This window comes from Helianthus annuus, chromosome 9, assembly GCF_002127325.2.
Source record: "Helianthus annuus cultivar XRQ/B chromosome 9, HanXRQr2.0-SUNRISE, whole genome shotgun sequence".
Lineage (NCBI taxonomy): Eukaryota > Viridiplantae > Streptophyta > Magnoliopsida > Asterales > Asteraceae > Helianthus > Helianthus annuus.
In genome coordinates this window covers 184,068,516-184,094,792 of record NC_035441.2, presented here as the reverse complement: position 1 = coordinate 184,094,792, position 26,277 = coordinate 184,068,516, and the positions used below count along the sequence as shown (strand labels likewise).

At 32.3% G+C, this 26,277-nt stretch overlaps 1 protein-coding gene across 1 annotated transcript; it reads right to left on the bottom strand.

Annotated features, from left to right (window-relative positions):
- Nucleotides 1-2,163: 2,163 nt before the first annotated feature.
- On the bottom strand, nucleotides 2,164-8,602 carry LOC110901142 (topless-related protein 4). Its single transcript, XM_022147990.2, has 25 exons — nucleotides 8,520-8,602; nucleotides 8,228-8,407; nucleotides 8,019-8,132; nucleotides 7,075-7,233; nucleotides 6,801-6,969; nucleotides 6,567-6,699; nucleotides 6,434-6,483; nucleotides 6,187-6,352; nucleotides 5,972-6,081; nucleotides 5,823-5,892; nucleotides 5,673-5,746; nucleotides 5,476-5,571; nucleotides 5,293-5,388; nucleotides 5,065-5,192; nucleotides 4,755-4,986; nucleotides 4,500-4,661; nucleotides 4,310-4,405; nucleotides 4,067-4,210; nucleotides 3,814-3,924; nucleotides 3,547-3,726; nucleotides 3,342-3,470; nucleotides 3,152-3,247; nucleotides 2,880-3,068; nucleotides 2,625-2,791; nucleotides 2,164-2,544 (listed from the first exon to the last, which is right to left on the bottom strand). The coding sequence occupies exons 1-25, from the start codon at nucleotides 8,600-8,602 to the stop codon at nucleotides 2,358-2,360; spliced, it is 3,321 nt and encodes a 1,106-aa protein (XP_022003682.1). The 3' UTR covers nucleotides 2,164-2,357.
- Nucleotides 8,603-26,277: the final 17,675 nt, after the last annotated feature.

The following is a 26,277-nucleotide window of genomic DNA, read 5'->3' as shown; positions in this document are numbered from 1 at the left end:
ACCAAGGTGAGTTCACACAGCCGAGGCATGGGTTCCCGGGGTGGGAATGGGTTTTGGATTATTTACTCGTACTTACTTAGCTTATGGAACTTAGTTATGGTCCTCGGGAGAGGAGGGGTTATTGATATGATACGACTAGACTAGTGATGCTCATAGAAACTGATCTTCGCACACACGCCAGGGGTTGGCCGCGATATTATGACTAATCTTCGCACACATGCCTAGGAAGGCCGCGAACTATACTCTAAACTTCGCATACATACCGGGTGGCCACGATACAAACATACCTAGTCTAGAATACTTGGGAACTTTCCCCAATCTTCGCACACATGCCTAGAGGGCCGCGATACGAACTAATACGATACATGACTTAATGAACGAACACAAGGCTTACTATACTATTACGATTACTGAACTACTAACTGTGAACTCGCTCAACCAGTTGTTGACTCTCTGCTGCATGCCTTGCAGGACCTTAAGTACTTATGGAGCTTGCACAGGAAAGAGCCGGTCGTTGTGGAGCATGGATCGTGGATGCCATGTTAACGTTTAAACATTGAACTTATGATTTACACTGAATTTACATACTTATGCTTCCGCTACTCAGATTACGTTTTTGTTAAACACCAATTATATTGTGATGGGTTGTTTTGATTATCTTTACTATTTAAATGATATGTTCAATATGATTGGTGGCTTGATACTGGTCATGTCACGCCTCCAAGCGGTGGTACTCCGCGTGTGGATTTTTGGGGTGTGACATTATATATTGTTAGATAGTGTTATATAGTATTACATAGTGTTATATGGTGTTACATAGTGTTATACGGTGTTATATGATGGATGTATAGTGTTCTATATTTCTTATAGCAGTTACATATTTCTAGATTTTTTAGAATGTCTGGATTTTAGAGTAAGTTTAAAATTGAATCGCTAGAATTTAGGAGTGAATCGTTAGAATTTAGGAGAGGTTACCTAATTTGAAACATATACAATTATACAAAGACACTATTACCTCTACAATTTTCAAATCAGTCTAAATAATTAAAACACAATTTATAATTTGGTCCCTATTGATCTCAACCATTAGATTAAAGATCTAATAGTTTAAAACGCTTCTTACATTTCTCACACTTAAGACACTTCGTACACTATCCCTACTCTATATATGTATTCAGAATTTTAATTGTATAATTTAATTACAACTAAATTGAGTTTTATTGTTAAATTTACCACTAAATAAAGTACCATTATTACAATTTTTTTAGTATGCACTATGCAATTTGTAAAGTATAAAAAGTTATATCCATTTGGATTAACATTGGGCGTGCTCATATAAATAAAAAAATGAAAAAAAACAAAACATTAAAATTTATTTCGACTTGAATATCAATGTTTTTTTCAACTTTTCGATTTATATATATGAGCACGCCCAACATTAATACAAACTGATATAAGTTTTTATACTTTACAAATTATAAAGTGCATATTAAAAAAGTTGTAATTAATGTTCCAGCTATATGGTTGGAACGGTAAATTTGTTTGCGATTTTAAAATAACGGCTTGTAAAAGTGGCTTTTCATTGGTTTTGTACTGGGGTTTTCGCTAGTTCCCCGCTAGCCTGTTTTAATAAATGTTGTTGTTCAAAAAAAAATTAAGTCGCTATGATCTCTAAAAATATAACATCTAAGATAAACTGTAAAAAAAAGTTGTATATGATTAATGTCTTAAGAACACTTCATATAATTACCATACCTGTAGTAAAATAATTCTCCCTTAAATTATTTAAAAAAAAAAACAAAAGAAAGAATTATGATATATGATCAGTGTTTTATGGGACATACCCAAATATAAATGAAAAGTATAAACTAATGGTTGGCATTTATGAGCTCAAATTGTTAGGTTGGAAAGATTTGAGAAAGTTTGACATTAAAGAATTATGATAACACTGGTGCCCCATGTCTTACCATCCTTTGAAATGTATTCAACATTCTTGTCCAACAAAGTTATTAATATTTAGTCGACACGTTATATTTATGTTAATTATATGTAACAAAACAAAGTATAATGATGTCAATAATATTTTTCTTAAATCCATGTGATTTTAATGCAAATAGTCCACACACACCCACAATTTAAACAAAACCATAAAATGCATAAAACATTAAAACCATAGATACCTAAAATAGGTAATCCAGTTACAACTGATAGAAAACCTGAAAAACAGAAATGCATGACAAAGTCTTATTGTAAAAAAAACATCAAGCAAACTAGAAACTTCAGGTGATAAAACCAGACCAAACTGAACATTAACCATGCATCACAAACAGCCACACGCATGCTTCCAGCTAAGCCGCCTAAGTATGGTTCGGATCAGGGTTGATGCTAGGACTTGCACTGGATTCAGCCAATGGGTCACCGCCCCACTGTTTGTCTGCTTTAAGTGGCTCGAGAACATAAACTCCACCATCCGAAAGCCCAATTGCAAGTTGATTTGGATCAGAAGGATGTGCAGCAATTGCTTTAGGACTCACCCTTATTGCACTGTAAAAAAAGTAATTTCATCATGTAAATATATAATCTTTACTAGGAATGTTTATATATATATGTATGTATGTATGTACCTGCGTTTCGATGGCATATAGGCTGCACAATTGATCCGACACTTGAGCTTGAGGGGGTTTGCTTCAAGGATACTCACACTTCCATCCTCAACACACACAAATATAGATTGACCATCACATGAATAAACTGCATCTGCTATAGAACCACTTGCTTGCCGAGGGACCCACTGGCAACAAGATTCCCAAAAAAAAAAAGTTAATACAATGTATTAAACGCTAGAAGTTATGAAATGGTTACTAGCTAGTTAAATGTACCTGCATACAAGAATCCAGTTTAGCTGGATCGTAAACGGCTATCTGTGTCTCGTGAACAGCCATGAAGTGTGTTTTGTCCGGGTTGAAATGCACTCGGGTTTCTGCTTGTGAGTTGTTGGTTCTTTTAGAAGGAGGCTTTAGGAACTTGCTTGCGACTTTTTTCCAACTGGCAGTACTCCACACGCACAACTGAATCATAGAGTCATATACGAGGGAATTAGACAAACATATTAGCGAATAAGAAAAAGAATTATTGCGCGCAAGTGACGTACCTCGGCGTCAGTTCCTGCTGAGACTAACATTTTTCTCTCAATAGCGAAAGCGAGCCCTGTGACAGGCTTTTGATGACCCTTTAGCGTTTGTACCACCTATAAAGGTTAAATTATTTTACAACAAAACATGATTTGTTAGCTATACAATCAGCACAAACTATTTGGTTTAGGTGCATGAGAGACATTGTACCGAATTAGATTGAACATTGTACATAAGTATAGAACAATCCGACATTCCAATCGCGACTAGGTTATTGTCCGGTGGATAAAAAGCCAGACATGTGGACGCCGGCGGTGGGGCCTTGAAGGACGTCATGGTCTGCAAAGCGAAAGAAGGAAGCATTAATATACGAAACGCAAAAAAAAGGTGAAAATACATCCATAAGTTTATTTACCTTAAAACTTGGCAAGTTGAAGAGTGAGATTTTCCCTCCCGATGCTGATAGAACATATGAATTGTTCTTAGACAGCGCGAAGCTAGGAATAGTATCATCTGTGTTCGCATCCTTTATATCATTAGTCATCAAAATGCCACTTGGAGGTTGCCAAATTTGTGGCGCAATATCAGCAGTTGCCTATTAAAAACAAACACACTTATAAGTTGAAGCCTTAGGGATATCATAATAAATTAATAATCATATCATGGATGTTAATTTTAGTACATTTGGAGTTGGATTTTGTTCACTCTTGTGCCATCTCCAAAGCTTGTGTATAGCATTATAAGCAAGTGCAAGTACGCCACTACCCGAGTGTGTATACATAAGCCTTATAACCTGATAATACCCACAAACAAAAGAATTAAGTGAAATATACAATAATACAAAACCCTATAGCATGTTAAGCTCAATAGAATTGAGTGAAATATATATTAATACAAAACCATATTGCATGTTAAGTTCATTAAGGTGTACTTACCTTAACCGGTAAAAGACTATCAGGAAGTCTCAACGAACGAAGTTGTGATGGTTCAGAGATTTCTTTCGGCCTCCACAAAATCGGGAATTCAAACTCGTCTGTTATTTTACCTCTGACATCTGACATATTCTGGTTATCCTGATTCTAAATAATTCATAAGAAGTTGATTAATAGTTAGTTAATTAATTACAAAATAAAAAATACAGGCATATAGTGATGATTAATCAGTCTTATGCTTAGCACAGTAGACATAACTGGAAACGGTACACTTCTATCAGGAAAACCGATGTTTGTAAGTGTTCCTGCTGATGAGGTAGAAGCAGCGTTAACGTTAGAGGCCTGCACAACATGTTATCAATGTAAGAATGACATTAAATAGTTTTAGAAGATGTTATATATTTACACAAGTGAATAGAATCATAGATCAGATTACCTTAGCAGCACTTGCAGAAGCAAGTCTAAGTGCTTCTGGATGATTCTCAGAAGATTTCACCAACCGTTGACCTTCTGGATTCGCAAGTATTTTTACGCCGTTATCAATAGTTGTTACAGCCAATAGTATGCCGTCTTTACTGAAGCGAACACAAGGTGAGGCCTGAAAATTTATTTAATAAAATGAGTTATGGAAAATATAACAATTTAAGAATTGGAAAAATAAAAATGTTAAACGGATTCATGAAGATGTTACCGGTAATCCACCGTCTGCATCCGTGGTGTGCAGAATGAATTTGTTATCCATGTCCCAAAACTTAACTAGAGACTCGTCTCCAGCTGCCAAAAATCTGTTGGCTGTATCGAATTGCATAACACCTACATGTTGTTTCCCAAGACCGATATATTGTCGTTTGACTGTACCTTGACTTTCGGCCCATTCTACAAGGAACGAAACCCTGTCTTCTCTTGAACCGCATGAGAAAAACCTATGAGTTTTATGTGAATAAATACAAAGATCCACCAATAGTTAAAATCAGTGTTAAATAACTAAATATAAGCAATACCGTGACCCATCGCTACTGTATGCCATTTGTGTCCATACATAACCAGGGGTTTCGTAGTCAATCTTTGAAACCCGATCAGCATGTAACCATGCCTTGATCTTCCCGTCAGTAGCAGTTGAAAAGATGTACTATAAAACAAACACTTCAAATTAAAAAGAAAGAAAAAAGAAGTTTCCATTAAATTACTCGAAAGTTTGATGTTGAAGAAGAGCATACACTATCACATGCCTGAACGTTATCTTTCGTATGTGGGCATATAGAAGTCACAGGTGCGTCATGACCTTCGAAGACGAAAAAATTTGCACCCGTCGTAGCATCCCAAAGCTGTACAAATCCAAGAAATTAAAGGCACATTTCATGGTTTTATCCATTTAATATTGTGACAACGGTGAATTTGTTGTGGTAAATAACCTTAACAGTTTTGTCTTCTCCACAAGTTATGAAGATTAATTTCTTGTGTCTAATGGTAAAGGCAAGATCACTAACATGGCCGGCATGAGCTTCAATCTGAGTAAAAGTAACTAGTAATTAGTGACAAAAGAAAATATTAATATATCACTAAGCGAAGTACTAAGCAGCTAAGTTATGAAGTTTATTGCTGGACACACCTCTAGGTGCCTTTTTAGTTCATGACCAGCACGATACAAATATACATGTACAATATGCTTCGAGTACGCAACACCTGATACAGAAATTGAAGTATTAAGACCAGTTTCAGTAAACATCCTTAGAAGAAGAAGAATGTTAATAATACTTACCCAAAAATAAGCCATCAGGACTCCACCTAAGACAATTGACCACCACAGGATATCCATCATTGAAAGTAGCCTGCACACCATAAAAATGACATAAGTGTTAATACAACTATTATAACCTAATTATTCAGTTCCAAATGAAAGGGTCATACCTGAATAGCCATGGAATATGCAGTAATATTCCATACACAGAAATTTTTATGTTCAATCCGCATCCGGTTACCAATCTCCCATATTGAAACATCACCAGTGTTTGTGCCAACTGAATATATAAGCCACATATAAAATCGTATTGTGTACAGAAAATAGTTGATTTCGAATATATTTCTTTATTAATTAAGATGGACAGAACTAAACTAAGTCTAACCTGCTAGTAGAGTTCGGTGTTGAGGATGAAAATCCATGGTTTTCACTTCTGAACCCTGATTAATAACCGAAACAACTTCTTTGGGCACGTCATCAGTTGGAAGAAAGTTAAACATGTGATGGCTCTGAGTAGTGCGCGCAACCGATGATGTGGGAACATTTCTAATCTGCACAAGTTTATAACATGAAATTACATTTGAACTGTAACTTGTTAGTACTAGTATACTCAATATCTAATATATATATACCTCCTCTGACATCCCAAAATGCATTGATCTCCTTAAGACAATCTCAGTATCTGCATGTTTACATTTAATTAGTGTATTGTTAGATGTAATGGGACACTTAAACGGCTAGAATAAAATTAACAACTTAGGTTACCTGCATTATTTTGATTATTGCGAACAAGAACCCCTGACATGTTAGGATGTTGAACCAAAGCGGGTGGGTTGAGCGACTGTTGACCACGGGATGCACCAAGAAAAACTGCTTCGGGTGGTGGCATTAATGATGGCTGACAAAACCAAACCAAACCAAACCAAATCATTGCATCCGTAAAAAGTACATTAAATATTAGCAAATTCGAAAGTAAGTTAACTCGTTAAGTTGCCTTACCTGATGCAAAAAGCCTGCTCTAAACATGGAAGCCGTTAACTGATTGTTAACCACCGGGGCTGGAGCCTGAGCGGCTTGTGGTGGAGGCGCACAAACATGGTCCTCCAAGATTGTTGTGATCTCTGGATCGGGCCTCGGGGTCCTGCATAGATTGTGCTGCCAGTTTAGGCTGCAAAAAATGTTCATGTAAACACATGGATCAAACAAGATTAATACTGATGAATGATGATCAAGTTGACAGTAGAAACATCATGTGAGTGATATTAATAATTACCTCTGGTTGACTAAAACCCGCAGCCTCGAGGCTTTCACAGAAGGAAACTGGATCTTATCGCGCAATTCTGGGTTCGATTGAATCAGTTTCTTGAGATCATCAACCAATATACCCCTTGCATTTTTGTCATCAGTGTACTCGCTAAGCTGTGGGTTCTCCCTGATTTCAAAAGTGTATACATAATTGATTAGTGCGAGGTTTAATAATAGAAATCATTAAAAATGGAGAACCGATCAATCATAAAAAATATTTTTACATGTAAAAAAATCATTTTTATCTGTTTTCAGAACTTTTACATTTGAACTCATATAGAAGCCTAATGTTTGAGAAATAAAATAGTAAAAAAGTTGTATTTTTTTTTTATTTAAAAAACTTCTAGATGTGTTCAGATGAAAAAGCTTCAAAAAATTTATATTATTTAGTAATTTCCTGAATTCCTTATTTTTTTTCTGTGTACCTCATCGAACCCAACACTAATTGATTAAACTATATTTCCTTAGATAATATTTGAAATTGTTAAAAAAAATTGTGCTAAAGTTTAACTGTTAGAATTTTACAAACTTTCACAAGACGATTTTCACTAACCATAAATAAAATACATGTTTCATTATTGTAAACACATGTGTGTGACACATGATATATCCCCCGTCCTCACATGTCACATGAAAAATCTTATAACAATGAAATTTTAATCGACTTTAATCATATCTTAATTCCATAACTTTTCAATTTAAAAGCAAATTGATTCACCAACCACCTAATAATAATTTTATTAAAACAAATGCTTTAATGAGAAAATGACAAAAACTTTAAAATGCATGCATTTTCCTGAGGATGCTATACATGCATTCATTTAATTAACCACAATTTAACCATGATAAAATTATAAAAATGAATCACATATTACAGATTGACAAGTAAATATTTATAAGCTTTATATTAACCTGATATCATTAAGGGCGATAAGACTTGTCATTTGTTTGTAAACATCTTCATTCATAGATTTAAAAGGTTTAAGGTCCTTTTTGAGGATCTCCAAAGCCATGGGTCGATCTTTCCTGTCATACAACAAACAAAATTACAGTAAAATTTGAATCGATCAGCAATACATAAATAATAAAAATCTAAAGATTTATCGATCAACCGATCTTACGCATTCAATGCCTCTATGTATCTTTGTTTACGAATTTCAAATAACATTTTGACGGAATGGCGACTGCCATTAACGTTTATGAAACCGGCTAAGTAATTCTCCAACACATCCCAATCTCCATTAGTAACAAGCTCCGCGATATAGTCCACGTTACAAAACGCTCCAGATTCAGATTCCAACCTAAACCGATTCATAAATCCAACAAAATCGTTACAATTCGCAACAAATTCCAACATGAAATTAAGCTAAAAATAACAATAACTAGCAACTTAAAGAATTGACAAAAGATTACCTATGTAACGTTTCCCTATACTTCTCCTCATCTAAAAACTGAAGCACTAGTAACAGAAGTTCATTGCACAACTCAGTCGACATCACCTGTGTCTGATGTATAATTTCAAATTTAAGCAAAAACACAAATACAAAATCAAAAAAGTTAAAAAAAATCATAAGTCGGATTTTTAAAATTAATGAGAATTCCCCTAATCCAACATTTGAAAATTACACCAGAAAAAACTTTTTTGTTAATGGCGAATTTAAATTAAAAAAATAGAACGATACAGAAAAAATCTAATGGCTGTGCGCATGGATTACATGCACAAATGGAGAAATGTTTAAGAAAATAACTTCTATATGAATTTGGTCTGAGTGCGGGTATCTCCGTCTTGGAGATTCCCGTCTTTTTGGTTTTATTGAAGTTAACTTTTCAAAAAAAAAAAGGTAACTTTTAAATAAAATAGCCGTCGTTCCAAAAAAAAAAGAACCTAGTTAACTTTCAAGTGTTTCAACAATTTCCTTGTTGACCACCGTCAAGTATAGCTTTCCGTACACCGATGAAACACTAGAGGCGTTACACACACATAGATATTGAGAGAGAAAATCAAATATCAAAGTGAAATAAAGTTTAACAGAGAATTGATCGGCGCCGAAGCCGGAGATTTTTTTAACGGCGAATATCTATGAAAATATAGAAAACTCACCAAGGGTGTACTAAGAGAGATGTGGAAAATAGTGTGTGTAGAGAGAGAAAGAGAGAAGGGGTGTATTACACAACTGTGATTGAGAATCAGAGCTATGAAGCCCTATTTATAAAGGTTATTTGGGGTATTCAGGCGTCAATCTCAAGACGCGCTCCATTGGAGCGTTACAAGCACGCATTCAGTCGGCAGGCTTGTAAAGGCATGTTTGTGATATTCACATGCGTAAAGCGCGAGTGGACGTTATTGTCTCGCATGTTATTTGAGAGATACATACAGCTTAGTACTTTTGAAAATAGCTTAGTACTTTTGAAAAGAATGCATTAGTAGTTTTGAATACAATGCATGCAATAACTTTTTGATAAGCCAGATTACTTATCAGACAACCTTGGGACAACTATGAACATATAAAACTGTGTAATTTTATTGTAATAAATGTAATAAGATATTTAGACATGCTATGAAAAATAATATTCATGATGTTTTAAAAAATAAAATCTTATATTAATGTTAGCACTATAATATTTTCATGTTTAAAATCAATAAAGTTAATATAGAAATCAATGAGTTCATAACTAAAGTTTTATTAAATTCAAACACATTATTAAAAAGGATTTTTTTTTTTTACAAAAAATGTATAATTGAATATAAAAGCGCGTAAGGCCAACATGGCCGAGACCTGCATTTTTAAATTTTAATCAAAACTTTAATGCTGGTTTTATATCATGTTTGAGATTTACAATCTTTTTCCGCAAAAAAACGCATATTCACCTGAATCATGAGTGTGTATTTGAATTAAAAATTGTTTCATGCTTTCTATGACGGGCTAATAAAATGTTACTCAAATAATATATGAAATACATGAAGCCTTACGATAGGCATGGCATGTCTAGGGTGTTTACAAGTCGAGCTTGCTGCAACATTGATTTACGTTGAACCTAAAAGTTGTCGAACTCGAGATTGAATTGAAACTCATTTTATAAACGAGACCGAGCTTCATCTACTGAGTTTGACTAGGCTCGCAAGCTGATGAGCCTTTTGTTTTTATAAATATAATAACATTTATTTAATGTAATAAATATATATGGCAAACTAGCTATTAATATACAAATAATGAAAAAATTTATAAACGAGACCGAGCTTCATCTACTGAGTTTGACTAGGCTCGCAAGCTGATGAGCCTTTTGTTTTTATAAATATAATAACATTTATTTAGTGTAATAAATATATATGGCAAACTAGCTATTAATATACAAATAATGAAAAAATTAATATATTGTGCTAATATGCAATTATAAAGTATGTTTATTAAAAATATTTACATTGTGCGTAAATATAATAACTAGTAGATGATAATAACTAGTTTTTTTTATGTCGTGCGTTGCGGCGAAATCGAACAAATGATAATGTAAAACAAACATGATTTGAAAATAAATCATATTGTTTAGAAAAGCCAAACCATTAGAACGGTTTAGTTTGTCATCGTACCATTTTATAATATCAAATAAATACTTTATTGTGAGTACAACTTCGTTTTTAACAAAACTTATAACGGAATGTCAGGGAAAAATCAAGCACAACTACGTACTTAAGTTTTTAGAAAAAAAGTTATAAACATAAATTATTAGAGAAGTATCAAATTAATAGAAAAATTAAAATATGTTCTAAACAAAGAAAAGAGAATTATTAAAAAATGGTAAAGGAAATATATGGTTTTAAAAAAGATAAAAAATATTAAAAATATGTTACTAAAAGTTAAAATATGTTATTAAAAGTAAATATAATAATAAACTATTTTAATATATTAAATAAAAATAATAAAAAGCTAATAAAGTCACTATTTATCATCCTTCATCAACAATATATATAAATATAATTATATGAGCGAGCTCAAGCTTAGCTCATCTCAACTCGTTACGGTAGTCGTGTCTGTAATATTCATATGTGTATGAGTAAAGTGCAAGTGGCGTCTTGGTACATGAACATAATAACTTCTACATCATTTTTATTAACAAATTTAATACATAAAACTTTTTAACTTAATTTAAAATTAAAAAGAATTAAGTTTATATGTAAAACCAATAAGTTATATTAAATTTACACTCACATTATAAAAGTGTGAAAAAACAGTTAATAAGAATTTATAAAACTTCCGATACTTATAAGTTATTTTTATAACACTGGTAATATGTAATTCCGTAATAATGTTAACAATCTAGAAAAAGTAAAAAAAAATCATAACTAATTAAAGTTTAATTAACTTAACACTTAAATAACAAAATAAATAAATCTTGAAACGCATTACTGAATATGTAGTTGTGTGAGGCCAATATAATTGTAACCCTATTTTTATAAATTTCAATTGATATTTCAGTCATATTCTATTTATATTATTCATTAAATTCATAATCTGTTTTTCGTAAAACACAGGTATGAATTTAATACATAAAACTTTCTAACTTAGTTGAAAACAAAAAAGAATTAAGTTTCTATGTAAAATCATCAAGTTATATTAAATTTCCACTCACATTATGAAAAATATGAAAAGCAATTAATAAGAATTTATTAAACTTCTAATACTCATAAGTTATTTATAGAACACCATTAAGATTCACATCCTTTCTTAAATGTAATTCCATATTAATGTTAACAATCTAAAAAAGGTTAACAAAAATTAAAAAAAAAAAATCTATGGGTTCACAACTAATTAAAGTTTAATTAATTTAACACTTAAATAACAAAAAGGTAAATAAATAATCTTGAAACGTATAATTGAATATGTAGTTGTGTGAGACCAACATAGTTGTAACCCTGGTTTTATAAATTTCAATTAATATTTCTATTATATTCTTTTTATATTATTCATTAAATTCATAATCTTTAATCCGTAAAACACGCGTATAAATTTAATACATAAAACTTTCTAACTTAATTTAAAATAAAAAAGAATTAAGTTTCAATGTAAAACCAATAAGTTATATTAAATTTACACTCACATGATGAAAAGTATGAAAAACTATTAATAAGAATTTATAAAACTTCCATATAAAGTTTAATTAACTTAACACTTAAATAACAAAAAATAAACAAATAAATATTGAAACGTATAATTAAATATGTAGTTGTGTGAGGCCAAGATAGTTGTAACCCTATTTTTATAAATTCAATTGATATTTCTGTCATATCCTATTTATATTATTCATTAATTTCAGCATCTTTTTTTTCGTAAAACACGCATATGAATTTAATACATAAAACTTTCTAACTTAATTGAAAATAAAAAAGAATTAAGTTTCAATGTAAAATCATCAAGTTATATTAAATTTACACTCATATTATGAAAAGTATGAAAAAAAATTAATAAGAATTTATAAAACTTCCAATACTCATAAGTTATTTATATAACACTAGTAAGATTCACATCCTTTCTTAAATGTAATTCCATATTAATGTTAACAACCTTCAAAAGGTAAAAAAAATAAAAAAAAATCTATGAGTTCATAACTAATTAAAGTTTAATTAGTTTAACAATTAAATAACAAAAAGGTAAATAAATAAATCTTGAAACGTATAATTGAATATGTAGTTGTGTGAGACCAACATAGTTGTTACCCTGGTTTTATGAATCTCAATCAATATTTCTATTATATTCGTTTTATATTATTCATTCAATTCATAATCTTTAATCCGTAAAACACGCTTATAAATTTAATACATAAAACTTTCTAATTTAATTTAAAATAAAAAAGAATTAAGTTTCTATGTAAAACCAATAAGTTATATTAAATTTACACTCACATGATGAAAAGTATGAAAACCATTAATAAGAATTTATAAAACTTCCAATACTTATAAGTTATTTTTATAACACCAGTAAGATTCACATCCTTGTTTAAATGTAATTCCATATTAATATTAACAATCTTGAAAAGGTAAAAAAATCTATGAGTTCATAACGAATTAAAGTTTAATTAATTTGACACCTAAATTACAAAAAATAAATAAATAAATAAAATCTTGAAATATAATTCAATATGTAGTTGTGTGAGGCCAATATAGTTGTAACCCTGGTTTTATAAATTTCAATCAATATTTCTATCATATTCTTTTTATATTATTCATTAAATTTCAATCAACATAGTTGTAACCCTCGTTTTATAAATTTCAATCAATATTTATATCATATTCTTTTTATATTATTCATTAAATTCATAAACTTCTTTTTCCGTAAAACACGCATATTCACTCGGATCATGAGTATATACTATATTAAATATTATATCATGCTTCTTGTGGCGGGCTTAAGTGTTTACACAGTATGAAACATATGAAACCTTATAGCTGGCATGTCTAGGGTGTTAACGAGTCAAGTTGCTCGTGAATTACTTGAGATCAATTCACTAAAAACTCAATTTGAGACGGTCATAAGTGAGATCAAGTTCGAGGCGAAATTAAAGTTTGTTTCGTAGCTTCATACACTGAAAGGCTCTTGAGCCTAACCATTTTTTAAACATAATTCCAAACTAATGTGAACAATTAATTTTAATAAATATTTCTATATTGTGTTTAAATCGTTTATTACATTCATAGTTTTTTTTCTAGTAAGAAATATGTACGCACCCGGAACATGAGTGTATACTAGAATTGAATATTGTTCCATGCTTTTGTGACAAGCCTATGAGATACATGAAACCTTATCCTAGGCATGCCTAGGGGTTAACGAGTTAACCTACTAATGAGTTACTCGATATCAATTCCTTAAAAGCTTAAATTGAGTTTGATATTAGATAAGGTCGATTTTAAGGCTAAATTAAAGTTTGCTTCATAAACGAGCTCATACTTCTTATTTGAACAGGCTCACGAGCCTAATAAACTTTTCCCTTGTATATATAATAATTTTTATATAATGTAAAAAATATAGTACATAGTAAATATTATTATATATACTTATTAATAAATAACTAACAATGTATAGTTTGTTATATGAACAAAATTATATATTGTGATTTTCTAGCCAAGGCACGACAGTGCCTAGCTAAGGCACAATTGTGTATGGTTGGGGAACGATCGTGACTAATCCTTAGTTATTGAGAATCATAGATCGCCCATGAAGCATGACCATGTTATGATGATGCGGAACCATGCTTATCCAATAGAAAAGCTCATCTTAGCATATCTTTAGTTGACTCTCTTATCAAATCAAATGATGGAAACGTTTTTTCTTCATTGGGTTGATTAATTGGGCGGTAACGGGATACATGAACGAGTTTTGTATATTCAATTTTCTGTTGTTTGGAAACCATCGATCACTCTCCAAAACTATATGTTCTTTCTCTCATTCATATAAATAACGATATAAAAAATCGAAAGCTATAACACCCCAACAGGAGTCCAATCATTCAGGTAATGATACTCTTTAAGAAGAAAATGGTATAACAGTAAAACATTAAATAGTTTACAATATCTTACATTAATTATTCTCTCTCTAACTAATTAGTTAATTTCATTTTTTCACACACATAAAATTTTACCCAACATATATACTACATATTATCAAATTTTATATTACACATGTCGAAATTTATCCTACACGGCTCGTAATTTATCCAACACGACTCGTAATTTAACCAACACATCTCGTAATTTATCTTACACTCTAAATTATTTTGTATTTTTTATTTTTTTTAAATAATGTATATTTTTTGAAAATAAGTTAAAAATTTAATGGAGTTTGTTGTTAAAGATGAAAACTACAAATTAATGATTATGTAACTTTACCAATACACCCTTACAAATATTAAATGAAGTAAAATGAAACATTCTTATTGGCTGAAATTTCTTCTTTTTTCTTTTTACAAATAATATCTTCTCATTTAAACTATCCACTACTGGTAATAGGCTTCAAGATAACAAGTTAATGACTCACAATTGTGATATCTAAACCTTTTTGTTTTCCTGGTAATAGGCTTCAATTGGAGAGTTGAAGACTCACAATATTTAATCTAAACCTTTTTTTAATTGGTTGTGTGTGTGTGTTTAGGCTACAATGTTCATGATATTCACATACGTAAAGTGCGAGTGGGCATTGTTATCCCACATGTATTTGAGAGGTACATACAACTTAGTAACTTTTTGATAAGCCACATAGCTTATCAAACACAACCTTGGGAAATTGTGACATTTGTGAAAATCACGGTAAACAAAAACATTTATCTATAAATGAGAATTTTTATCGATAAGCACTGTCGAGGCTCTCGATACGCAATCAAACATGTTTTATATGATTCCGAGGACGTGGATTAGTTAATCTGATGCATTAACAGGTAACTTAGAGTTACAATCCTTGTCGCACTTGAAAAACATCTTAGACGATTCGTTTTTCCGATAACGAAACGTAAATGTTATGCAACTTACAAAATAAGGTCATTTGTGACGTGAATGATTTCGGGGGAATGATTTAGCTTGAACATGATCTTTAGCCGTTAACATAGGGACACTGAGACTTTAACACGTAGCGTACACGTTAATCGAAGTAGTTTCTAGTTAACGAAACACCTTCGATTTAAACACGCATTGCATCATCCGTTAAGCCTAGAAACACTTATAAAACATTTATTTAATATGTTTTAAGCAAAAACGTGAAAGCGCATGGGTTTTCATAAAGGTATGACCAACACGAAAACCACTCGTTTCGCGAACGTTTACCTAACCAGGAGAGCGTTTAAACTTGGTTTTATCCACAAACCTAAATATCTACTTAATATCATCCACAAGGTTGAAAACCTGTGAAGTCAAAGTCAAAGAGGGACATTTGTCCCCCTCCCATGTCCGATCGGACATCTACACACACCCCTCCCTTTCTTCTTTATAAAGCAACCTATTCACCCTCAAACCTTATTGCACTTTAGCCATACTTGTTCAAGCCCTTTTTCATACAAAACCACGGTATCAGAACTCCCTGTCAAGTGAATTTATAGGTATTTTTATGTTAAAAAGTGTTTTAACAAAAAGAAAGATGTTCTTGATCCATGAAACCTAATCCTTTGGCCACAAGGGTTGTTTAAACTCCTATTATGTGTAACTAGATGGTTCATAATGTTTGATGGTGAAAACTTTAGGTTATGGATCAAAAACACAAAGATTCGACAAGAAACACGAGTTTAAAACCCTAATCGGAAAAAAAAAGATGATTTCCAAGGCTTGATATGTGATGTTATATACATGTTTGTGTTGAAAATGGTTTGTAAGTATGGTACCTAGCTTTACACAAGGTCTAGTATATTTAGTATGGTACATGTTTTTCTTCATTGGGTTGATTAATTTGGTAGTATTGTGATATATGAACGAGTTTTGTATATTCAATTTCGTCATCGTTTGAGCTAGATTTCTAAAGGTAATGATACTCTTTAATCTAAAGACTTTGATTTCTAAAGAAATTCAACGATATTAATAATTAGGCTATACCAGTAATAATCAGAGAAGTTAAAGACTCATAACATTGATATCTTAACCTTTTTGTTTTCCTAATAATAGGCTTCAATCATAGAGTTTGAAGACTCACAATATTAATATCTAAACCCTTTTTTTAACTGGTTGTGTGTATGTTTAAACTACAATGTTCGTGATATTAACATGCGTAAAGTGCGAGTGGTTGTTGTTGTCCCGCATGTACTTGAGGTACATACAATTTAGTACTTTTGAAAACAGTGCATGCAAGAACTTTCTGATAAGCCATAGTTTATAAGACACAACCTTGGGAAAACAATTAATATTTAAAATTATGTAATTTATTGTAATAGATGTAATAAGATATTTGGACATGCAATAAAAATCACATTCAGGATGTTTAAAAAAACTAACTCCATATTAATGTTAGCATTCTAAAATTTTCTTGTTCAAACCAAAATCAATAAAGTTAGGATAAAAATCAATGAGTTCATAACTAAAGTTTTATTAAATTGAAACACATTATAAAGAGGAATTTAAAAAAAATGAAAATGTATAATTGAATATAGAGGCACGTAAGGACAACATAGCTGCGTCCTATGTTTTTTAAATTTTAATCAATACTTTAATGGTGATTTTATGTCATTTTTGAGATTCACAATCTTTTCCCGTAAAACGTGTAGCCACCTTAATCATGAGTGTATATTTGAATTTAAAAATGTTTCATGCTTTCCTATGACGGGCTTAATAAAGGTGTTACTCAAACATATGAAACAGCTGAAGCCTTACGAGCTGAGATTAAATTAAAATTCAGTTAATAAATAAGACTGAACTTCACCCATGGCATTATAGCCTAGTGGTATCTTGGAGGTGGGATAAGGCTTATGACTATTAGGTCATGGGTTCGATTCCCACAAAGGGGGTTTTTCCCAGATTTATTGGGTTTCCTCCTGAATTGGTGTATAGGCATTATTGCCTAGTGGAGATGGATATGATCGGGTGGTTCTGCTGGTGGCACGATGATACTCCTGTGGTCCGTCAGTGATCCAAATTTGCCGTTCAAAAAAAAAATAATAAGACTGAACTTCATCTACTATGTTTGACTAGGCTCGCGAGCTAACGAGGTTTTTGTTTTTTTATAATATAATAGCACTTATTTAGTGTAATAAAGATGTATGGAAAACTAACTATTAATATATAAACTAGTAGGGTGCCCGCGTGATGCGGTGAGGGCGACACTTTGCATTGCGGCACTCGTTTCTAGGAGTTTTCTTATTCATATAATATTTTTGATAACATTATTGTGGTGGATATATGTCATAAGTGTTACACATTTGTAAAGTTTTATTTATTTTTATAAAAATTAATAATCAAAAGACAAAAAATATTGTTTTTTTTATAAATATTAATAATCAAAAGACAAAAAAATAGAAGATAAGTTTTTATAATTGTAAAGTATGTTTATTTTATTAGTTAAATTACAAAGTATAATTTTATTCTTTAAAGTTCATAACTTTTTTTAAATATCCACATAGTACTCATCCAATAAACTTTAAGTTTAAAATTTTCGTTTTTATAAAAATTAAAAAAATAGTAATTGACCCATAAGTACGTTTTATACCTTTAACTTAAATTGTTTAATTTCGTTTTTTTATAGATACAAAAAAATTATATTTTTATTAAATTTAAAGAACCGTTTTTATAAAAAAAAAATAGGATGTTAAGAGTTTATATCTTTAATAACTTTATATCATACTAAGTTCTGATTTTTAGTTTCTAACTAATCTTATCTATATGAGTCTACTCTTAACTTATAATCCCTAAAAATATGTAACATAATCTACGATGTATCTAGTCAAGCTGATAAAGAATTCTTTCGAAACTAACTAATATTATCTATAACAATATAGTTGAGCTTATAATTCCTAAAAATTTGCAACACAATTAGTATTTATCTAGTAAAGATTGTAAATTTCTGAAGTATTTTATTTATATTACTTGTTACAAAAAATGTTTATAAAATAATTAATTTTTTATAAAAACAAAATGTTTTGTTTATAAATAAAGTAAAAAAACTGTTTTGCACATGTAAAGTTTCGTTTTTTAATAAAAAATAATAATCAAGTGACAAAAAATAAAAGATAAGTTGTTATAGTTGTAAAGTAAGTTTATTTTGTTGGTTGAATAATAAAGTTTATAATTTTATTCTTTAAAGTTCATAACTCTTTTTAAATATCCACATGGTACTCATCCAATAAATTTAAGTTTAAATTTTTGTTTTTACAAAAAATAAAAAAATAGGAGTTGACTCGTTAGTAAATTTTACACATTTAACTTTAATTGTTAAATTTCGTTTATATATATATATATATATATATATAATTTATATTTTTATGAAATTTTAAAGACATTTTTTATAAAAAAGTAGGATGTTAAGAGTTTATATCTTTATTAACTTTACATCATAGTAAGTTCAATTTTTTTAGTTTAGCTTTAAATTTTATTAATTTGTTATTTTTTAATTAAGAAATACAAATTATTATTATTAGATTAGTATCCAAGAATAAATGCAATATTTTATAATTTCAGCTCGACTATATCTAACTGCAATATCTACATATAGCAACTTTAGGATATTAACTTATATAAGTTTAGTGGACTTGTAAATTTAGGATACTAACTTTATTTTGAACTTTATTAATATGGTCAATAACTGCATTATATTAACATCAAAAATAAAGTTCAAATATAAAATAAACTTTATTCATACGTCTAGATCAAATATAACAACTGAAAATGAAAAAAAAAACATAAAAATACTTGATAGATTTCATATTAGACTACATGAAATCTGTTCCACTTCTGAATTGACACTCGAGGTATTTTTAATCGGGTTTTCTGGTTTGTGCTTGGATTGGCGGTATCTTCTAATTCCTCTTCTTTGTCATTGTCCTCAGAATCGTCTAAATTAATAACCTCACTCCATTTTTATTCAGAGAGTCTCTTGGATCTCTTCCTTTGAGTCTCAAACTTCTGATCCTTAAAAAATACAAAAATTGAATACAAAAGTTAAAAAAAGGATTAAATAAACTTTAAAATTACCTCTTTACTAAATTCATGCAAAAATTGAATCATCTAAATTAATAACCTCACTCCACCAATTGCCGCCGCCCACCACCACCGTCGCCGCCACCACCGCCACCACCAACCGCCGCCACCACCCACCCCCATCTTTGTAGCCACCCACCACCAACGGCCACCTTGCCGCCACCACCGCTCGTCGTCACCGCCGCACAGCCACCCGCCACTACCACCACCACCCATTGCCGCAGCCGACACCCACCACCGCCACCTATAACCACCCACAATCACTACCACCAACCACCACCACCACTCACCGCTGATTTTATTACTACGTTTTTCTTGCCTACCGAACAATATGCAATAATAATTCATTCCATTCACACATGGTAACCAAACAAGACATGGAATGGTAATGATCCATTGCATTCCCTCGTCCATTCCATTACCTCGTCCATTCCATTCCATCCCTTTGTCCATTCCATTACCTCATACCAAACGGACCCTTAGTACTGGAGGACGGGTAGTTGAGTCATATAGAACTTCGTTATCCCCCATTATTGTTGAGGCAATAATTTGCATGCAAGATGTCAAACCCCGATATTTCAACAACACCCGATGGGCCCGGTTGAGGTATATGTGACGAGATTGATATCAAATACACAGATAGCACAGCGGAAGTCTTGGATTTAAATTATTACAATATAAATGTCCATGTTTTTAAAACATTATACAGACGGATAATGTATCAAAAGATCCATAGGCGGATTGTAAATTTACAAAATGAAATAACAGACTATTAGGCTTCTATGTAAGGAGTTGCAGATTCCTCTTAAGCATTATCGGGCACTTCCAGCCTATTTCGTAACCTTGCGACCTTTCACTTAGTCTTTTGAAGATACGTCAGTTTACACTGGTAAATACAAATAACCGACACATTTTGAAAATATTCTAAAATTGTTTTAAGTGCATAAGGCACATGCATTTTATAAATAATTTGGGACAATAATAATTATCTTGTACACAGTTTTACGTGCCTGTCAATACATATGGGGCCCGGTATAGAAACAAATTATATGATTAACCGAAACGGACTTTTAACCCACAAAGGGGTATCCCCAATATGGGTAGAAAATATTTAGCATCTGTCGGGTGTATGCCTACACCCTGTGCTTAAGTCGTCGCCATTTTCAATTTAAATGAGCCGAGGATATCTAGGACACGGTCGCGTTAACCCCCAATGTTTAAGTTATCAAGCAAAACAGATTAAAATAGGTTATGCGGATTTTCTAGTTACAATCCAACATATGTTCCCATGCCTGACCAAGTGGTAATAATTTACCGTATCCCAAGCCCGTATAGGGAAAAAAGGTTAAGAGTATTTACCTGGCTTAAACAAGTCTTACAATGCAAGAAAATTTAATAAGCTCTAAGCTTGGTTGCAATCTACTGGAATGCCTTAGTCTGCAATGAATGGTATTATAACCAATTAGAATGTTAACGGGTCTTATTCAAGTCATAGACTTGGACCGCTTAACTTAAAATAATGAAAATGGTACGATACGCTTGATTAAGCGATGACCGTATAGAATGTAGTTTAATCCCCACAAGTACTAAGACTTGTATAATATGGGAAAACTATATACATTCTGGTATTTGAAATAAATATGAAAACATTTGACCCGTTTCGGTAAACTTACGTAAACTAGTTACATAAGCTAACCGTATGCGAATAAGCGGTATCGGGTGATCGGATGAGTTATACAAGTTCACTATGCCAAAATACTTTAATTAAGTTGTAACATCAGTAGGTTATCAACTTATATGACCATTATAGTTTTAAAATCAAACTATGCACCATAAGGGCATTTTAGTCATAATTTGGCATAATTCATGAACTTGTATAAAAACTAATGTTATAAACAAGTTCATTCTGCCAAAACATGTTAATTATATTACCATATCAGTAGGTAATTCGTTTCATATGTTTATCATTGATTAAAACCATGTTTTGCACAAAAAAGACATTTTGGTCATTATTAGGCATATAATAAGAACTTGTTTAAAAACCCAGAATCTGATTATGATCTGAAACGCCCATATTAAGGAAAAGGTCAAAAAGACACTTGGAAACGTGACTTTTTAAAACTTGCTATATCATAAATCAAATTTACTAAAATGCCCTCGAAACCGACTTACTTCACTTACACATTTATTCATTTCTAATAAAATTTCGAGACCCTAGCATCATGAAATACGACCAAATTGAACATCATACATTCTTAAGAAAAACATTGGTCATGCTTTAAGTAATGACCATATTAAACTAGTTATAGATACCCAAAATTTACAAAAATGTAAACATAGTTCTTAAGATAAAGTTTTTAAAACAACTGATCAAAATCTACATCATAATCAAAACATTTTGACCCATTTGCATATACTAGTTCGGAAGCGTGTTGTAGGCGTTGCAAATAGTGTTCGTCCCGAGCAAGGCGTGGTCATCTAAGTAGGAGCTTTACCTAAAACACAACAACAAGCATTGTTAGCAATTTGTTTCAATATTTAATACTAACTTTTAGCAAACATGATGTTCGTCTTATTATTTCATTCTAGACCTTAGTTCTTGTTCGACTAAGGACACCGTAATTTGTTGACACGTTCAAACGGATCAACATGAAACCAACCATTCTTCTCTCGTTCTCATTCTATTCCGACCGACCCATTCACAACGAATCGACATGAAACTTTACTTTTTTACTTTGTCATTCTAACCCGGTTGACCCGTTCACAATGAATCAACACGAAATCTTACTTTTTACTTTCTCATTCTAACCCGGTTGACACGTTCATAACGAATCAACATAATTCCATTCTTTTTGCATTCTCGTCTTAACCCGTATAAACCATTCATAACAAAGCAATACAAGTCCATACTTTTTACATTCTAAAATACAAACTTATCATTCAAATAGAAATCGACTAGTAGTCAAAATATTTTACAACTATAATCCTAACATAATTATGATATGGGTTCGACGACTTCTAGATATTAATGATAAGAAAGTAAAAGAACTTACCTCGTTCTTGAGTCTTTTGTTGATTTCTGGAACTTGCTCCTTCTTCTTTCAATCCTACACATAACCCATTCTTATTTAGATTATGTCATTCACATGATGGCAAACACATTCACGCATTATTCGTAATTCACATCATGTTTCGCAACATATCACATTTTATACTTCCCTTATGCAACTCAACTCTCAACTCATTCAAAACTACATAATTTATCATTTAGGCAATTCATTGAACGCTTGGAGTGCGTACAATATTTTAAGCATTGTGTACATGTGTTTATAACTAATACGTACCCTTCTAACTTATCAATCAATTCATACAATTTCTTCATGGAATAGTGATTCTAACACATCTTCTACTCTAACCCAAATCATACATAACTTAGTTCATCTCAATTTGGCTCTAGCTTCATAGTTATATCAAAACCCATTTCAAGTTTGCATAAGGTTTTCATAATAACACAATCATATGACAAATTTTATATCATACTCGTTCACACATGGTTCCAAATTTAAAATCTTTACCTAAATCATATAGCATATAATCAAGTACTTTGCAATTTGACATTCCATTGCTCTAATCATACAAAAACTTCACCAAATCAAAACTTACTACTTACCTTGTGATCTACAAGCTTAGATGGACAAGAGATTATGTTCATGCACATACTAAGGCTCCAAGTTCATCCTTAATTGCTGAATTAGGTTAATGTTGTAGTGGGGACTCTTCTCCCCTTTCATGCTCTCTATCTCGCGTACACACACTGAGCACCCATTTTTTCTCATTTAATAATTCAAGTTTTCTAGTTGTACACTTTCACCCCCCTTAACCTTTGATGGTTTTTATTATGTGCATCATATTTGGTTTGTCCTCTATTTTAAAAATAAAGGGCTTCTCAATTAACCAAGTTAACTACCCTTAATAACCATACTTTATTTTTCATTTAAGAGTGGATATTTATCCTTTCATCAATAATAAATTTTAAACATCGAGATATTATTATATAAGCATTTTGGGGTGTTACATGATCAAGTAGTATAACCACAGAGGGTTATTCTACACTATAATATGATCATAATGCAACTTAGAATCAGTAGCTAAAGTTGTTAAATCGGGTCAGAATCGAAAGTCAAAGCAGAAGTCAAACTGCTTGACTTTCGGTTGCGAACCGACACATAAGCTGGAAATGACGGGCTGAACATATTCATACATATTCTAATATCAGTTACCAACTGATATAGTGTTAAAAACATGAGTTATAACATTTACAAGTTCATTTTATAAAGTTTTCAAAAATCTGCCATTTGACTTTTTATTTAACTTAACTTTGACTCGTCATTTGACCAACTTAACATGATTTCCAGGAGGTGCCCTTTTGAGGGATTAACACCTACCTTATTATGATCAGGTAGCCATGTTCAATTCGAACAATGGCTAGACCATAATGGTCTAAACCGAAAGTGAAGCAAAAGTCAATTTGCTTGACTTTCGGCTTACAAAAGCCTATAAAATGAAAAGAGCAGGGATGGCAGATGAGAAGAGAATGAGAAAGGTGCAAGGAAATGAGTTCACATAAGGTGTCTATTTGTCACACCCCAACCGATGGCGGAATCATCGGGGCATGGCACTGAGCGAAACAGTTTGTCCAGAAGTTTCCACAACAACTATTAATACTATTCAGTTAAATGATATGTCCCATACCGTATCCCAAATAATACAATATATTATTACAGATAACAACTAGGCAAATATTCTGTTCCGACAACTCGGATTTAAATAAATAACATAAATATTGTTCAAATGCTCCTAAAGACCCAGCCTGACAAGATCTACAGACAACTATGCTCTAGTCGCTCATTCTTGACAGACAACTATTTGTTGGGGGCCTCTAGAGCTTTATTCTAGCCTCGCTTTCCTAGCAAGCAAACATCTTAAACACCTGTCACATACGTTAAAATAAAGTCAATACATATAATGTAAAGGTGAGCATACAAGTTTGATAATAGCATATAGAGTTCGAAATAGTTTACGCATAACCAGCACGTACACAGAGGAAAACGAAGCATGTTAATTATCGACACGGACCTATCGATACCAATGACTGTGGGTTGACTGTCCGAGACAGTTCGCAATACATGATTACCACCGTAATCCATGCAAGTAATTGTCCTTAACAACCCCCGTGTGAACGGGTGCTGAGTCCAAACTATAGTACTACGTCGTTAAGGCAGGTAGACAACATTCCACGTGTAAACACAATCAACAAGCATTCATTTAGTCACGTAATACATGCGAATCGGTTAGCGTTCAAATAGTTTGAGTAGTGTGATCGATTGTGTTTTGATATAAGTAACGTATGTAACACCCAAAAGTGCTAAAAGCAAAAAGGGATCGAGTATACTCACAGCGATTGATTGATGGATTGAAGGGAGCGCTTGCGCGTAGGGTTAGCCTGAACAGTTTGATAGCATAACGATGAATACACGTAAAATGGAAACAAGTGTAAGTGGGTCGAACAGCCTGGTCGATCGAATATCATGTTCGATCGAACGGGTTGTTCGTTCGGTTGGAAGGTCCGTTCGAACAGTCTGTTCGATCGGCCGGTAGGCTCGATCGGCTGGACTGTTCGAGTGGATTGTTTCTTCCTTTGAGTAGGATGTGTTTGTGTATGATGGTTTGACCTTTTGAAGTTTTCGTTGTAGTATTTGAGAACACTGAAGTGTCCTTACCTTTCAGGTCGATCAATCGAACGGTCTGTTCGATCGGCCGGCTTAACCGATCGGTTAGGAACTTCAGAAGTAGTCCTCAACAGGATGTCACTCGATAGAACAGCATGCTCGATCGGGTGGCACTCCATACTACGAACGAGTTGTAAAATCAATTAAGTGTTGAAGCATAGTATCTCATGATCCGATGAGTAATGTTATCGAACAGCTCGTTCGATCGAACATCACCTCGTTCAATACTATACTTCATGAAATTGTCAAAGTGTGGGGCCATATGCGAGCCGATCGGCTGGCCTGGTCGATCGGCTGACATGTTCGATCGGTTGGGTTGTCCGTTCGGACAGCCTAACCGTTCGGCCAGCATCCTGACCTGGTCGGCCTGTTCGTCTAACACTTGGTTGTTCTGATTATTTGACGCTATATTGAGGTAGTTTGACAACGGGTTGAACCATAACACTTTCGTTCTTACTTATTTCCCCCGCTCGGACAGGAATCACCCAAGTCCGGCCAGTGAACGGTTCGGAACGGCGGTTTAACGTTTCACCCGAAGTCGGTGAACCTCGTAGATAGAACCCGAATCTTGAACCCCACAACCATTGGAATGATTAGTGAGTTGGCTCAAGCTCCGTTTCTACCGGTTTGAAGGCATTGAGTGTAAAAGAGTTGAAAGAAAGTTGGAAATCCTTCTTTCAATCCTTTACATCATGTAAATGTTCAGATCTGTAATAAATCTTAGTTTGTT

Bases quoted from the DNA above. Each gene is read 5' to 3' on its own strand.
- LOC110901142 (XM_022147990.2), bottom strand. From the start codon at position 8,602: ATGTCGACTGAGTTGTGCAATGAACTTCTGTTACTAGTGCTTCAGTTT. The intron at 3,069-3,151 runs GTACGTCACTTG...TCTATGATTCAG, and splicing joins CAGCAGGAACTGACGCCGAG to TTGTGCGTGTGGAGTACTGC. The intron at 2,792-2,879 runs GTACATTTAACT...TCTTGTTGCCAG, and splicing joins AACTGGATTCTTGTATGCAG to TGGGTCCCTCGGCAAGCAAG.